A 17,053-nucleotide genomic window follows, 5' to 3' on the forward strand; every position below is an offset into this window, starting at 1 on the left:
AGTTGGCTTTGGAAGAGAAGGTTTCCAAATCAGATACCCAGCATAGTAACCTGCTATAAAAATATTGTAGAGACTTATTTGGATCTTTCAAAGGAAACTAGTATCTTTGGCACAACCAATGAAATATGTTAACATTTTATTGGTTTTTATTTTTATAAATTCTTTCCTGAATACAATATAATAAATGGGTAGCCAAATAGACAGAAATAACTGCAGTGAAAAGCCAAGACTACATTTGAAGATGTTTCAAAGGGGAGGGATAATTTCTGAGGTCCCTTATCTAGAACCTTTCAGCACATGGCCATAATCACCCAAAATTGGAAGTGTACCTGGACAGTGGAGAGATTTCTTTTTTACAAGTAGGTTTAGGGTAGATATCCATTCTACTCTCAATCCAAATTCCATGCCATCTGAAATATGAATTCCATTACTCATTGTTTACAGATTTCTAGATACAAGATCTTATAAAATCTCTGTTCATGTTCTGTTTATGTTTTCTCCAGGGTTAGATAATATGCACAAGATCACATCACAAGGGCGCTATGAACTGCGGATAGATATGAGAGATGGTCAAGAAACAACTTATGCCTATTATGACAAGTTTTCCATTGGAGATGCCAGGAATCTCTATAAGCTCCGGATAGGGGAATATAATGGCACTGCTGGTATGCTTTTAAGAATTACTCCTCCCATCCCGGACTATCTCAACAGACTATCTTCTTCTCATGGAGCAGAGGAAATGAAGGCTGGGGGAGAGATGATGGAACTAATCTATGTGCTTTCACCCTTAGAACCACTTCCTTGACATCACTCCCAGTTATTCTCCCCTTCAGAATAACAGAATAACAGAGTTAGGATGGACTTTAGAAGTCTTCTAGTCCAATCCCCTGCTCAAGCAGGAAACCCTATATCATTTCAGACAAATGATTGTCCAATCTCCTCTTAAAAATCTCTAGTGTTTGAAGCACCCACAACTTCTGGAGGCAGATTGTTCCACTGATTAATTGTTCTAACTATCAAGAAATTTCTCCTTAGTTTTAGGTTTTAGTTTCCATCCATTGCTTCTTGTCCTCCCTTCAGGTGCTTTGGAGAATAGGTTGTCTCCCCCCCCCTCCTCTTTGTGACAGCCCCTTAGTTATTGGAATACTGATATCATATCACCCTTAGTCCTTCTTTTCTCTAGACTAGCCATATCCAATTCCTACAAGTGTTTTTCATGTTTTAGCCTCCAATCCCCTAATCATCTTTGTTGCTCTTCTCTAAAAAAAATAGGCTTGTGGGAGGAAGGGAAAGGGCAGATTTGGAGCTAAGACTATGAGAGGAGAGAAGGGGGGCATTGGGGAGAGGAAAAGCAGATGCATTGGTGCTCATCCTGAAGGATGCTGTTGTCATCCCTTTTTCCCCCCTGCTTTCGACTCCTCATGGCGTAGTGGGAGCAAATGGGCCAATCCCAGGAATCCCAGGAATCCCTGAGGAATCCTTCATTGACTGGGCAGGAAAATGCCACTGGACCAATTAAGAATTCTTTCTGGCTGAGTAAAAATCCCTAGAGAAATTTGCAACCCCTTTTAAAATGAAACCACCAAAGAGCCCCAAGCCCAATGTTTCTCCTTCCAGCCCTGAGCATTTGGTAAGGCTGGAAGTGCAGGATCAGTACCTGGATGTCAGTAGAGCAGCTGGTCCTTGAAATGGGCATGTCTGGAAGAAATGGCAGCAGTGGTGGGCCTTCTCTCACACATGCACCACACTTTCGGCCTGGATCTGTGCAGGGAGTACCCAGGTGTGCCATGTTTACATCAGGCTTGGCCAATGGGCTGCTGGGATTCCAAACTCTGGCTCACCTCAGCCTTAAGGACCTCTAATTTGAGAAGATTCAAACTTAAAGCCTTTTGCAGCAAGGCCTGCTGCAATTCTCTTGTCCCTCTCTTGAGTTATCCCGTATTGAATTGTCCTGCAGCAAGTTGTCCTGGGGTGAGTTGGCCAGGGCTGGATAGCCGGGGCGAGACAGCCAGGGTGAGTCGGATGCAGCAAGTTGTCCTAGACCCTTTAACATCTGCATATAAAATTGATTCCATAATCAATTTCTATAAAACACAATTCTATAGAAACTAACAGGAGTTTTTTTTAGTTTTAAAAGGTTTAATCAGCTGTTCTAGTATCTCAGTTGTCTCAAAAGCTGAAAATGCTACTCATTTAACAGTGCAGTCTTTAAGGATCCTGAAAACCAGCATACAATATGCATATGTATTGGAGCAAGGTGTGTATTGGAGGATGTAGCCACTGACTCTGAAAGCTACTGTTTTATGTCAAAATGTTCAGCTGTTCTCTTTTCCTACAAAAATAAATAGCCAAGTGCTATCTGTTTACAGTACAACCCATTTACTTAGCAAACATGGTTTGATGATGGTCACCTGAGCGCATGAAACAAAACAGGTGCAGTGAAGACATTTAAATTCTTAGCTCTGGAATCAGAGCTTTCTTATAGTTCTTTGATATTATTGTAGTTCCAATAATAGAAACCAAAATAGAAACCAACCAATAGAAACCATTGTAGTTCCAATAACAGAAACCAAAATATCAATCTTTTGTTGATGGAAAAAATTAAAGGTAATGCCTTATTTTGCAGGGGATTCGCTCAGCTATCATCAGGGACGTCCATTTTCCACCAAAGACAGGGACAATGATGTTGCCGTTACAAACTGTGCTATGTCATACAAAGGGGCCTGGTGGTATAAAAACTGTCATCGAACTAACCTCAATGGTAAATATGGTGAATCCCGACACAGCCAGGTAAGAGTAGGATCGATACAGTACTGTTTGCAAGAAAGAGTCTATTCTGGAAAGGATATAAGAGTGAGTGAGAAGCCAGACAATTCGTCATATAGATTTGATTAGTTTCAGGGATCAAATTAACTAACAGCACTGATTATGTTACTTAGTTTGGGTAATGAAACATCAGCAAGAAAACAAGCTCAGAGATCACCAAGAACCCCACATAACTAATAACAAATGGCAGTTTACATTTTCACCAAATGCCAAAAGCTTTTTTAACAACAATAACAACAATCTATGGGGAAGAGAGAGTCATCTGGATCTCACCCCAGTCTACATAATTTTCTTCCAGCCCAAATATCTATTGGTGGCGCCACTGCAGCAAAGTATACTTTTATAGGCTACTTACAGTTTGAAAGCAACATGGCATAAAGCTCAAACCCCAGTATGGAAAAAATGCTATCAGTATGGTCAGGGTTTATCTTTTCCCCATGCCTCGGATTTGTTGTTAATACTATTGTTGTTGTTATACTTATTCCCTAAAAATTACATAAGGTTTTATATTTAGAGCTTTAGGAAACTATTTTAAAATAAAACAGAAGAGATTATATTTAAAAAACAGAGAATGGGGCAATAGTTTGGAAGAGTTAGAATTTTGCACTACATTAAACCAGAGTTCAGGTAAAATATAAATTTGAATATTCAAATCCTTTTTGCCATAAAAAAATATGCCTTGTAGAGAACTAAACACAGCAGGGAAAAAAAGTCTCACTGTTTTAAATGCACCAGTAGTCTGCATGTTGAGGAGATTTATATGGAGAAAAAAATTAAAAAGTGTAGTGTTTTAAGATTGAATATGGTTATGGATAGAATGTTTATATCTTGTTTTGTTTACTTAATTCCGGTTCTTACAAAATAATAAAATTATATGCATTCTGGAGTGGTAATAACAACTAAAATATCAAGCCCAAATTATCTCTTATCCACCTCAAGGCTATCCTTATTTTCTACTCACAGAGAGATTATATACAATAAATGAAAATATAATCTCTTTATCTACAGCTCAAAGTGGTTTTTTGTTTAACACCTCATTGTTTACAATATTTATGTTCAACTTTTATCATTATTATAAACTGTTCCCACTCAAATTATTGGGACATTTTGGCTTGAAAAAGTGTGATATATTTGCATCTCATAACTGGAAAGAGGTGCTGTGCAAATGGTTCCAAGCATATTGATTCCTTTTCCTCTCTTTGGCCTTCAGGGTATTAACTGGTACCATTGGAAAGGACATGAGTTCTCCATACCTTTTGTGGAAATGAAAATGCGGCCGTATAACCATCGCAACTCCCTGGGGAGGAAACGTCGATCAGTACAACTGTGAAACGGCAGGAATCCTTCTGGACAAGCAGTCCTTTTCTGTCAAGCATTTGCATTTTATAATATGAAAAGAACAAAAGTAAAACTGAGGTAGAAACCTGCTCCATGCTGAGGGCTGAGGAACACCATGATACCCCAGAGGGCTGACTAACTTTGATACAACCATAATGCTTGCTATCATTCCTAGGAACCTATTGGGCTCCTGCCTAGCCCCACTTCTTTGGGTTTTCATTCCATTTCTTCTTGAAATTATTAGTCAATGGTTTCATTTAAGGTCTTTGTCTTAACCCAATTTCTGCTGTTGGTTATGGCCGCTAGATCTGAGCAGCAAAAATCCAAGTGATCACTAAATGACAGAAAGAGTTAGCATTTTCTCTCCGTCTTTTTTTTGCCATCCAGATTTTTGCAATCTAGATCTGTTGGCCCAGTTCAGCCCTGTTATAGATGCTTTCTTTTACTGCTTTACTGGAGGGTACTGAGGGGGAGGAGCTCAAAGAGCTATTTTTAAAGATATTTGGATCCATGCAGCTATATGATTGAAGCAGAATTTTCACAATGATGCTTATTGAGTCAACGTAAGGCCATCTGCCAGGAAGAGAAGACAAATTATAGCTATTTATTTCAACTCATGTCGATCCCATCTTGCACTGAGCAAGCAACAAGAACATACATACAGCCCCATACACATACACACATACATATTCAAACAAACATATGCATATACACATACACAAACATTTATACATACACATAAACAAGCATATATAATTCCTAAAACAGTAATCTTCACATTCACAAATTAGCTTATAGTTACGAATGCTGCAGACATACATACTCTGAACTCTATTTGGAAGCAAAGTCCTCACTTCTATTCTAGACTGTTTTCCCTCCGTATTGTTTTGCCTTATTTATTAGAGGCTAAATTAAGGAAAGGGATTGGTGGATTACCCTGGCTTTGTTTCCTTTCCCACCCAGTGCCATCACCAATTAATCTTCCTAGAAAGGATGGAACGGAGTTCAATTTTACATGGATGCCTAAAACAGTACGTTGAGCCATCAATCAAGTTCTCTGCCTAGCAAATGGTTGGTACTAAAGAGTGGGGAATGGGCTAAAGCAGACAGGTGTTTCCTGGTGTTCCTCATAACTCCCTCCTTTGTGTCTATGACCCTTCAGGGTATTTCTGAACACAAGTCCAGTACTCTTCTGAAAGAGCCCTAACCCTGACGCATTAAAAGCAAAAGTGGTTGCACAGAGTGGAGGAGAGAGGAACATTAATGAGTGAGATCCAATGAGTGAGATCCATCTTTATTTAATGCTGCAAAGGAGAGGCAGTGCTGGCAGCAAATGGCCAATAAGTACATTTCTGGCATCATGGCAGGCACTGAAAACTAGGTGGTAGTTGGGCACAGAGAACACACAACTGGAATTGATCCACGTATAATAACAGCATGTAACCCAGCACTGCCAAATCCAGAATGGAGTGGGCAGAATTACACAGCCATCCCCACTGCCACCAGGGGCTACATGAGTTAGTGTAGTAGAGTGTTGCACACGTGGCTACAAGAATTGCAACTGCAGTATATTAGTCCCCGAAGGGCAAGGTAACAAGTGTAGCATGTGTGCAAGTCCTCAGAAATAATAAAAGTAGCAAAAATTGTAAACTACGCAATCACTTTAAATCTCTTTTTTTGTAGATACAAGGGGGAAAGTCTGTAATATATCCAGTGGTGACCATAGCTAGCAGAAATCTGTTTCCCACTTTATATTGATCTTCTATGTGGCACAGGACTAATTTTCATCCAAGAGACCACTACACCCATGCTATAAAAGAGGTTCAGCACTCTTGCAGATAAGCACCAAACCATATTTACAAGGAGCCACTGAAAGACATGGCCAGCACTATAGAAAGTGCCAATATGACATTACAGGATGCTGCAATTGGAGCCAAACTGGCCATAGACAGCAGTGCTAAGCAACTATAGAAGTAGGGCTGTGCTTAACAGCAGCCTATAGCGATTAGTAGGGGTTGGAGTGATCCCATCTCTTGATCTCAGCAACCAAATGGTCAGTGAAGGATGCCAGAGGATACCCATGACAGAAACTGTCAGGAGAACAGAGAGGTCTACTTTAATACCAGATGGGCAAAATATGGCAGAAAAAAAAAAGGAATAGCCAAGCCATGTTCATGCTATGACTAGGAGGACATGAAGGCAAGACTTAAGAAGATAAATTCTTTATATAATTACTTCCAACTATATAGTTACAGCATGATCACCAAAAGACAAATATTGTCCTCCTTTGTTGGGGAATATTGTTCACCCTTGAGAATAATCTCTGGAACCCAGATGTAGCTGTTTGTTTATTTTCTTTAAGAAAGATCAGCAAGTGGAAATAGGAGTTAAGAATTGAAATCCTGAAATCTGGTTCAGATTTCAGGATATGTATTTATCTTAACACATCTGTCCTATGTACTTTTCCCAGTCAAGTCTCTCCAGACTTCTTTCAGTCCATGGCAATTGCAGCCTCAGTCACAAAAAGCCTTCATTTTGTGTTTTTCTAAAAAAAAAAAAAAAATCCCATACTATAAATAATAAAAATCTTAACATAGATCTCTATCTTTTCTATCATGGTCCCCGACCTGTCTTCCTCCATAATACCAAGTGGGGGGGAAATCCACACATGTATCTGTTACACATAGAAAACAAGCATGATGAATTGGAGTTTATCTTGCCCCAGAGCCTTCTGTATGTGTAAGTTCTGTGGGTTGGTTAGGCATGAAGGCACATTCAAGTGAACCCATGTTTGTAGGTTGTACAAGTTTCAATAAAACGTAAGTCTAATTAGATGGGCAGACCTTAATCTAGTTCATTTCAAACACTTATTCTTCTATCTGCATGTGCTGACCAATTCCTTGAATTGGTTCCTGCCCCTACACATAGCAGTTTACTGTATCTCCTCCATAATTACAAAAGTGATCCATTAGCTCACAAAGCATTGTATAAATCACTGTGTCTGTAAACCCAAAACAGAAGCACCTGATCCCTCTTAACATGAGTTTGTACTAAAAATCGTAACTACAGAGTGAACCAACACAAGTTAGTGACATTTTTGAAAATATTTTAATAGAATATGCATCTATATATGACCTTTAGAAATCAAATAACAGAATTTTAAATAAACAAACAGGAGCATGGGAAACATCTAAATTAACAGCAAAGATACTGAAGGTTAGTGAATGGATATGTTCTTTTGATTTGGCTGTGAGATTATTACAGTTGGGAAACAGCAGAGCAGGTAAAAAAAATACACTATTGGGAAAGGAAGGAAGGGAGGGACGGAGGGAGGAAGGAAGGAAAGAAGGAAGGAAGGAAGGAAGGAAGGAAGGAAGGAAGGAAGGAAGGAAGGAAGGAAGGAAGGATCTTTTAAAAGAATAGAATAGCACACAACAGCCATCTAGTGATGCAATCAAGGATATATGGCATGGAATCAAGGAAGGAACTTTAGATTAGCCAAACTACTTTATGAGTCACTAAATTTGCATAACTGACAATAAACAAGGAGGAACAGTGAGTCTATCATACACATTGTTTTAGGGACATTTGTTCTAAAGTGAAAAAAAGTAGAAACATAATCTAATTTACAGAAAGTTTTTAAGTATCCTATCTGCCCAGCAAGTTTTAAATTTCAATAGAATATTGTATTCCTTTGGGGTATGTCGTTATCATCCTCCTCCTCCTCCTCCTCCTTCTCCTCCTCTATTAATCCAATGAATATCATTAGAATGGGTTCTTTCCAATGGTTAGATTTTACCAAGAGACTAGAAATCATAGCAGTATTGTCATACTATGTAGAAAGTTCCTAGCAAGGGTTTTTGTTTGTTTGTTTGTTTTGGCAAAGTCAATACTATTAAGTCTTACAAATTTAAAACTTTCACATATTTGGTGAATTCTTTAATATAGCTCCAACAATGCAATTACATTGGTGTTAGAGAACTTTTTTTCCTTCCAAAGTCATTCACTGCAATTTGCTTATCATAATATTTTTCCATTTGTTTTTCAAATTTGTTCAACTATCTCCTTGGATTGCTACATTTATAGAACATTTCTTCTTCTTAATAATAATAGTGTGTTGCCTTTCAAGAATATACTGGTCTGTATTTTTAACTTCACACAATCCTGTCTTCATTTTCTAAGGCTTTTTGAAGTTTATGATCCCACAGCTTTTATGAAACCAAATGTTTTACATAAATTCCAGTGCCAAATTTTTGCAACTCTATCCATAGATTATATATTCAATTTGGCTTAGTTTTGCTAAGCCACTAATAAGGTATTCTTTGAACTTACATAGTATTTGTTATCATTTGAAATATGTTCAGTTTTGGCATTAATGTTTGCTTGCATACTGTGTTTTTGAGCTGCCATGATTATTGTTCAATTTCTTTTTAACTATTTCAGCCACTGCCAAGTCAAATTTTGGTTTTATTTTCTTTCAATATCATATTGCGTATGAAGAGATTTAAATTTCTAGGCATTAATTAGGTTTTACAAACTTCTACCAGTAGTGCTTTTTTTATTATAATCATTCAGGCCATATTTCTCTTCTACCCTTGTATGCTCGACTTGAAGTAATTCTCTCCCACCTTTACTTCTGGCGAAGTAGAACCTACCAATCTCACCTCTTATGTGAAAAGCATGGTCATTAATTTTCTTGGTGTTTTCTTTTTTATCAAGTATGTCTAATTCAGCTTGAGCCCAATCAATTATACCCACACTATATTGAACAGCAGGAACAGCCCAAGTGTTTATGTCTTTAATTATATTCCCCACGCTTAATTTTGTTTTCAATTTTTAAAATTTGTTTGATATAATCAGAATTGGTATTCTTTTTAACTTGCTCATGTAGTAAGTCGGAAGCTTCCCATTAATCCTTAATAAACCTTCTTCTGGTGTCAATTGTTTCATGGCATTTGCATTCATTAGCTTCTAATCAATCTTCTTTAACGATTTTGCCTCCTTCAATCTTCAAAGCTGCACCTTTGTATAGACAAAAGTGCATTCCTGTATCCTCACTAAATATATGGACTGTCTCCAGGAGAGATCCAAGTTTTTTCCTTTTGATTTTCAAATAACTTTAGGTCATCCATTCATGAATTATTTTTGGATCTTGTTTAAGAGTTGCTTAAATGTGAGGATGACATTATTGCTAAAACAAATGGTGAATGTGATAATGATGGGAACATCCTCCTAATTTTAACTAATTGTGTCTGGATGCAACATAATGAAACAGACTGCCCTCAGGGTGGCAAAGAAGTGAGACAAGGCTATATATTTTTTCCTTTTTTATTCAACCATTATGCTGATTGAAAGGTGAGTGTCTGAAGGCCTTGGAAAAAAATTTAAGATGCCACAACGTATGAATACCTACAGAGGTCAGAATTATACAAGCCAAGGATTTCTTTTTTGTCCCATTTTATGGAAAGCAAAAAATTGGACTTGAAGAAGCAGGATAGAAAGAATATTGATGTTGGAGAAGACTTATGCAACAGATAGCCAAGAAAAGGATCATGGAACAAATCAATCCAGAGTTTTCATTTGAGTCACAAATGACAATAGTGGTCATATTAAGTGAAAACATATTTCCTTGAGATGTCCACCACAATACTGGGAAAGGTGAAAATAAAAAGAAAAGAAGAAGAACCAGCAGCAAGATGAATGGACTTGATTTCAGTGACTGTGTGTACCACAGGGAGATCTTGAAAGGCTAAGCTGGGGTCCATCTATGTGGTTGCTAAGAATTGACACTGAGTTAATGGTACGTTATCAATTATTCAATTTTGACTTTGCCAGTAAACATTACTGTCGGCTACTAGATTTATTTCATGCATTCATCAACACTTTAATGTTTTACTAATCCCAAAAATCTCTAGGCATTTTCTAGTCCACGTACATGGAAGTGAGCCAAGTGCTTTTTCATAGTCTAACCAAGCAATAAAAAACTTCTTCTCTTTTAAAAGGTAAAGGTAAAGGTTCCCCTTGCACATATGTGCTAGTCGTTCCCGACTCTAGGGGGAGGTGCTCATCTCCGTTTCAAAGCCGAAGAGCCAGCACTGTCCGAAGACATCATGGGGGTCATGTGGCCAGCATGACTAAACGCCAAAGGCGCACAGAACGCTGTTACCTTCCCACCAAAGGTGGTCCCTATTTTTCTACTTGCATTTTTTACGTGCTTTCGAACTGCTATATTGGCAGAAACTGGGACATGTAATGGGAGCTCACCCCGTTACGCGGCACTAGGGATTTGAACCAGATTCTTCTCTTTTAAGTTTTTAATTAATCATCTTGTCAATTAATCTCTGGTCTTGCGTGCCTTGTGAATTTTTAAAAGTTCCATTTTGCTAAAAAGATAAAGCGCAATTTAAATCTCTTATAAGCAAGTGATAGACCTGTAGTGGTCAGGATTAGTGCCTTTCACTTTAGTTTTTCTCACATTAGAAAGATTCTTCTCACTGTCATCTATTCTTCATTCTTTACAGTTTACAGAAGCTTATTTAGCTATGTTGCTAATCAGGAATGTAGGTTTGCAAGGTATTTAATCCCAAAACTGTATTTATCCTTCCCTGGGTTCACTCTGGATTTTTATTCTTTTAGTTTGAAATTGAAGAATTCAGTTGTATAATGACATCTTTCATTTGTTTTCCTTCAAATATGTTCTTCATTTTTTATTTTTCATTCTGCCTTATTATTATATTCTGCTTTATTTCCCCATGAAAGCTTTCTAAACAAAACAGTTTTCCTTCATCCAGGTCTTGTAGTTGTTTCAAATTTTTGCCCAATCACTATCAAGATTTTAAAAAATAAATAAAAATTGTTTAAAAGAAAACATTTTGCTTGAACTGCTTAATTCTATTTTATAATGCTCACTTTTCTGAGCTATTGCCATAATTCGTTTCTTCACTTCTGAAACTTCCATAATGGTCTCAAGACCAATATTATACTGCTCTACAGGATTATGGTTTATTTTTTTAAGGCTGCACTATTTCAAATTCTTCAAGTGACTTAAATCTTCTTCTTCTTCTTTTTTGTATATGTTTTATTTGCAGTTTTCCTTTAACAACCAACATATTTTGTGGACAGTTTAACAACTGGGCCATACATTTTTTATACAGTGCTAACCATAATAATACAATTACATATACATAGTTTTTATCTTCCAACTTCTAACCTTAATATGTGCATTATAATTATAATATATTCATTATGTATCAATATGTATAATACTATTTTCCCAATTTGTACTTATTTTTTTCCCACTTTGGGTTCTTCCATATTCACCTCTTTATCTTTAAACAGTACTATCCTCTCTTTAAGATTCTTTATCACTTTCTCCAAAAATATATTTAGATATCAATTATATTTCTTCATACAATGTGTTTATTGACCCCTGTTAGGTCACCAATATTTTAATATTTTAAATATTGCTCAAATTCCACCAAATTTCCAATATCTCAGTTTTCTATAAACACCAATAAAACCAATTATTAATAAAATGTAATCAGTCCTGGGATAATATCTCTAAGTCCCCTGAATTTGTAATCCTTAAAAACTATAAATTCCAATTTATTTTTGCACATTGTTAATCATAATAATACATTTAAATATGCCTAATTACAGTCTTCCACTTCCTAACCTTAGTATATTTGTGGATAGAATAAATTCTATTATATATCTATATATGTGTTACTATTTTCCCAATTTATACTTTCTATTTGTTTCTATTAGTTTTAATACCATCCCAGTATTACATGATATTATGTCTCTATCCATCATCTCTCAGCCTTTTTTGAATTTCATCATTTCTTGACTTTTTGGTGATTCTCTTATATTTCTCTCTTGGAATCCTATATTTCTTTCTAACATTTTTACATAGACTGAATATTCCCTCTGCCTTACCCCTTATCTCCTTCTGCTGCATCATTTGGATGCCCATCCATAACCCTTTCATTATTTTTGGGAAGTCTTCCTTTTTTTTCTCTGTGCTATTATAAGCTATTGTAAGGAATTATCTATTGGATTCTTAATATTTATTGTTATTGTCTTTTCATTGTTTTTGTTTTCTTTTATCTTATTTTGATTTGTCTCCTCCACCACACCTTCTGATTTCTCATCTGTCTTCTGAATATTTTTTTCATCTTTTCCCACCATTTATTGAGGGTCTTCTACACTTACTTCTTTTTCTTTGGACAATCCCATCATCTCCTTATGATTCTTTGTCACACTTTCATAAAAGCTTTTAGCCACCATTAACATTTCTTCATAGAACTTTATTGTCTCCTGCTGAGTCATTTTGTACCAAATTAATAAATTAAAAATTACTCAATATATCTCTAATATTCCACTATCCCAATATCTAAAAACTCCAAAAAAGTCAATTATTAATAAAATTTATCAATCCCCGAATTATTCCTCCAAGTCCCCTAGCTTTCTAGTCCTTAAATGCTATAAATTTATACTTTACAGTCTTTATAGTTTACAGTTTATACCTTCCCAATTGTCCAAATTTCAAAGTCTTATTTGTCTTTCCTTCTTATATCCTTTTTCCCCCTTTCCTCCCCCCCCCTTTCTATCGCTTTTCTTCTTTTGCCTCTATCATGATATATCAAATGATGTTAGTAAATCAAATCCAGTTTGGCCCACCAGGTTTCCTCAAATATTTCAAATTCACCTTTCAATGAACAGTTCAATAAGGTTTTGGTATTTATAGTTCAGTTGCTTTAAAAAATCTTCAAACACCTCAGGAAATATTTCCAAGCCTCCAAATCGTCTAATAAGATAAAGTCAAGGTCAAATAGCCTTCCAGCTGTTGTTTGCTTTTTCTTCTTTCATCACTTTCACTCAGATTTCCTATGTTGCAGTAATCTTCTTCCTCTAATAGATGGCTCCCCTGCTCCCAATTCCGGCATTCAACTGAATGTAAAAGTCAAAACAGGGGGGGTTAAAAATAGAGTTTAGAAAAGCAATTTCTCCCAATAATCACTTTTCACGATGTTATTCAGCTTTTTCCAGGTTTTCTGTGTTTTAAAACATCCTTTAATTATTTCTTTTGCATCTGAATCTTTAATCTTTAGTCTTTCTCTTTGATTTTTAGTCTTTAATCCTTCTCCATAAATCCAATTGCCGCTTTCTTATTATTTGGAGATTGGTTTTTGTAATTTTTAACTTGGGTTAAATCTTTGGGGTAGAAGTTGGAAGTTATCTCACCCAGTTTCACTGCTCTGTCCACTTACTGCTCCAGCACAAGATCTTAGTGTCCTGGTTGTCCCAGCTTGTGACAGACCAAAATGGCCATCGTTCCTGCTGCCGTTCGAGAGAGCTTTCTTCGGATCAACAAGGAAATTGCTATTTCCTCATGATCAATGAAGCACCTCTCCTTTTTTCACCACCCCTCCAGGCGGGTTCACCCCATAGGGTCTCCCAGCAAGCAGTTGCAGGCTGCATTTCATGGAACCCGGTGGAGCTCCACTATTTTCCAGCCGTTCCCACCCAGACGTCAACCGGAAGTTCCCAAGTGACTTAAATCTTCTGAAGTTTTGTTTTCTTTTTCTTTATTTTTTGTTCAAGTCAGATTTTCCTTTTTAATTTCCTTCACTAAATATCCTGGTTTATGGAATTCTGGAATAATATCAGTTTATTTTTTAAACATTTTGCTTATCATCATCTTGCAAAATAAAGTGAAATCATTTCTTTTTATTTGCATTCAATGTGAAAATCATACCCTTTCTAATTCTTTCATTTGAATTTTTATTATTCTTGCCAATTCATTCTGCCAATCAGTTAAGTAAAATCCTTCCAATTGTTCAATTATTTATTGTACTTCTTGGCCAAAGTATTCTTCTAAATTTTCTTCAACTGTATTTTCTATCATGCCTTCAGAGAATAAATTTGACACTCTTTGGTTTTCATTAAGTTCCACAAAAGTTTTCTTTATTATTTGCTCAATTTCTCCTAGTTCTACTTCTCAGACAAATTCGCTTTTAAAGAAATGATCACCTAATGATCAACTAATCATATTAATCCATTGTTTTTGTTCAGTTGTATTTGAATTCAGGAATCATTGCTTCCACATTTCAACCACTCACTTTTGGAATATTTAATAGTTAACTTTGAAAAGTAATAATATTCCATGATGAACTGGTATTCCTAGTTTTCTCTGGGTTGTTGTTGTTTTTCTTTTGCCATCCAATTGCATTGCATTCCCATATCCTACTGCCCTAGAAGAGTGGACAAAATCCTCTAGCACACTTGACACTGGACTCCCAAGAGCCATAATGGCCAGCACAATCCTTGTTGACTTGGGTGATGACAACCTAGCACGAAAATCAGTTTCTCATGTTTTTAACTTGATTAATGGGTTTTGGAAATACTTAGTCAGGTTTCTTAGTTCATAACTCTCTGATTTGCTTGAAAATTATGGCAGCACAGCTACCTTTAGCATAGTCTTCATCATCAAAGCATGTAACATCCCCACTGCGAGAAGGTGGTTTCCATGGGGGCTTACTACTACTACTACTACTACTACTACTACTACTACTACTACTACTTACAGACTATGCATAGAACATCAAGAGAGGAATCACTAGCGCAACATGGATTAATAAATTTATCCATCTTCCCATAAAAGTACCAAGTGACAAAAGAGGACCAAAGCTTTGTATCCTTAATAATTGTGCAAAACTAGGAATTACAGCAATACTCGATTTATCTAAAATTCTGTCTTCAGCACAGTTCTTTAAGGTCCAGGGAACCAGTCGTGTCTTGCATCAGATCCCTTCCACTTCAGTTGTTTCTTGCAGTGAGACATACTTCTATTATTTCAGCTGAGGCAGATTTTGGATATAACATCAAATTCTGCACAAAGGAATACATGTATAACACAAAGGAGATGAGACACAATACCTTAGGTTGTTTGTACTAATTTTTCTTATGATGGTACATGCAACTGGCATCCACTAGTATCCTAAAGCGCATCCATAATATCACTCCATACAGATTACTTTCCTCTTAAAGACACAATTTTGCTTAATTGATCCTTCTTTGTACATGGTAATCTGGTAGCACTGGCTTGGATAAGGAGGATTTTTAATAAATAAACCTTCTAAATGCATGTTTATGTATACAATGAAGGAGTGTGACTTTTATAAAAGTCCTTGCAATAAGCTCTAGGTGGATAGTATCTTTTCCTATTCTTTATTTCTCAACCTCCTAACAGGCAGAATGGGCCAAAATTATTAAATTAAGAAATGCCCTCTCTAGCCATAAGGAACTCTTTGTGATAAACCACTGTGACTCTGGAGTTTTCTGAGAATGCTGAAAACAGTGCCCCCTTTTCATTTTTGTGTCCCTGCCTAGACATTTCCCCTTTTTTCTCCTGTTCAGGGATGTCATTAGGTGCTCTGATGATGATTTTCTTTAAACCTTAGATCCACATGCCATGTAATCCAGTAATACTGCCTAAAGGAGGATGAGTGCTATATTGGTTCAGGTATTGCTGTGTCTGCAAGGAAAGATAGATGGGATGGGAGGAAGCTGGGGGAACTAGGATCAGAACCAGCTGAGATACTGAACTGTCTAAGAGTTCTTATATTTGGGCTAGCACCTCTTGCCAGAAGAGTTTTAAAAAGGTTTTTAAAACATGGGCCCTCTCCTTGGTATATGGGTAATTCTAGAACTGAACTTATTCTCTGACAGAAGAAGAAAATGAGATGAAAGCTCCCTCAGAAAGACTCCAAAGAAATCTTACCTGTGAAAAAGAATGAGGGGGAGAAGGGGAAAAAGCAATTGCCCTTACAAGGATCCCATATGGAACCGTAGCTTACAGAATGGGATTTACGCTTGTTAACCATTGTTAACTAGTATTTTTAGTCCTGATTGCTTGTAGGCTCTGTATAGTTCCTTTTTTAATGCATTTTCTATACGTTAATAAAAGATTCCAAAGGAGAAACTTTGGCGTGTCTAATCAATGTGTTTGGTCTGACGGTGGGAAAGATGGGCAAAGGGTGATTCTCTGAGCTTCCTCAATTTTAATTCAGGTCACTTCAGTAAGTGTAGTCAGTGCTGAAGGATTGTAGGTTGCAATGATAATTTCTGCACATTAGCAACCTATTTCTATATGGAATTAGTTTGCTCATGATCACTAGATCATAGCAAAGAGTTAGGAATTTCTATATCTCTTTGCTATCATCTTGTAGTTACCTAGATTTTTGCAATCCAGATCTGGTAGCAAGACCTCATACAGCATCTCACTTTCTTTCTCATCACTACAATCACTACTCGTGACTAAAGAAAACTCAGTATACATCAACAGCATAGTCTTGCGTGGAAGATGACCAATGTGTGAGCCTTTGAGTCTCAAAATATTAATCTTAAACTTAAGATATTTACCATGTTATTTGACCACAAATATTTATAGGGGAAAAGCACCAGTAAAATAAAATATGAAGATATTGTCAATATTTTTGAGATACTGAAGACCCGGTGTTATCTGTAAATCAAGATACAACAAAGAAAATAGGAAAGGTAGGGCAAACAAATTCAGAATAAGAGCAGGACAGAACATTAGCAAAATCAGAACCAAGCTATACAAATTTTCAGCAGGGAAGAGAAGCAAAAGACTTTAATCATAATGTTCAAAAAATGATAATAAAGGTTATCTTATTTTACAATCTGGAAAATATAGAGAGTAAGATCAAAATGCCACAAACCTCACACTTTGCAGGATGCTTTTGCAACAATATTGTGAGTGGCTTGGAGTCAAATTGAGTTATAGGATAGTACACAAAGACTACAAATAAATCAGAAAAGCATTGGAGATGGGGGGGGATAAAACAATGCCACTTTTAAAATC

At 36.4% G+C, this 17,053-nt stretch overlaps 1 protein-coding gene across 1 annotated transcript in view; it reads left to right on the top strand.

Moving 5' to 3' along the window:
* TNR (tenascin R) overlaps nucleotides 1–16,150 on the top strand; it is a 494,447-nt gene extending 478,297 nt beyond the window's left edge. The window contains exons 21-23 of the mRNA XM_060690152.2: nucleotides 504–665; nucleotides 2,627–2,790; nucleotides 4,037–16,150. Coding sequence (XP_060546135.2) covers nucleotides 504–665; nucleotides 2,627–2,790; nucleotides 4,037–4,156 — 446 coding nt within the window. The 3' untranslated portion in view covers nucleotides 4,157–16,150. The remainder of the gene's footprint in view (nucleotides 1–503; nucleotides 666–2,626; nucleotides 2,791–4,036) is intronic.
* The last annotated feature ends 903 nt before the right edge of the window (nucleotides 16,151–17,053 follow it).

Source organism: Pantherophis guttatus, chromosome 3, assembly GCF_059756535.1.
Source record: "Pantherophis guttatus breed Tessera chromosome 3, ASM5975653v1, whole genome shotgun sequence".
Lineage (NCBI taxonomy): Eukaryota > Metazoa > Chordata > Lepidosauria > Squamata > Colubridae > Pantherophis > Pantherophis guttatus.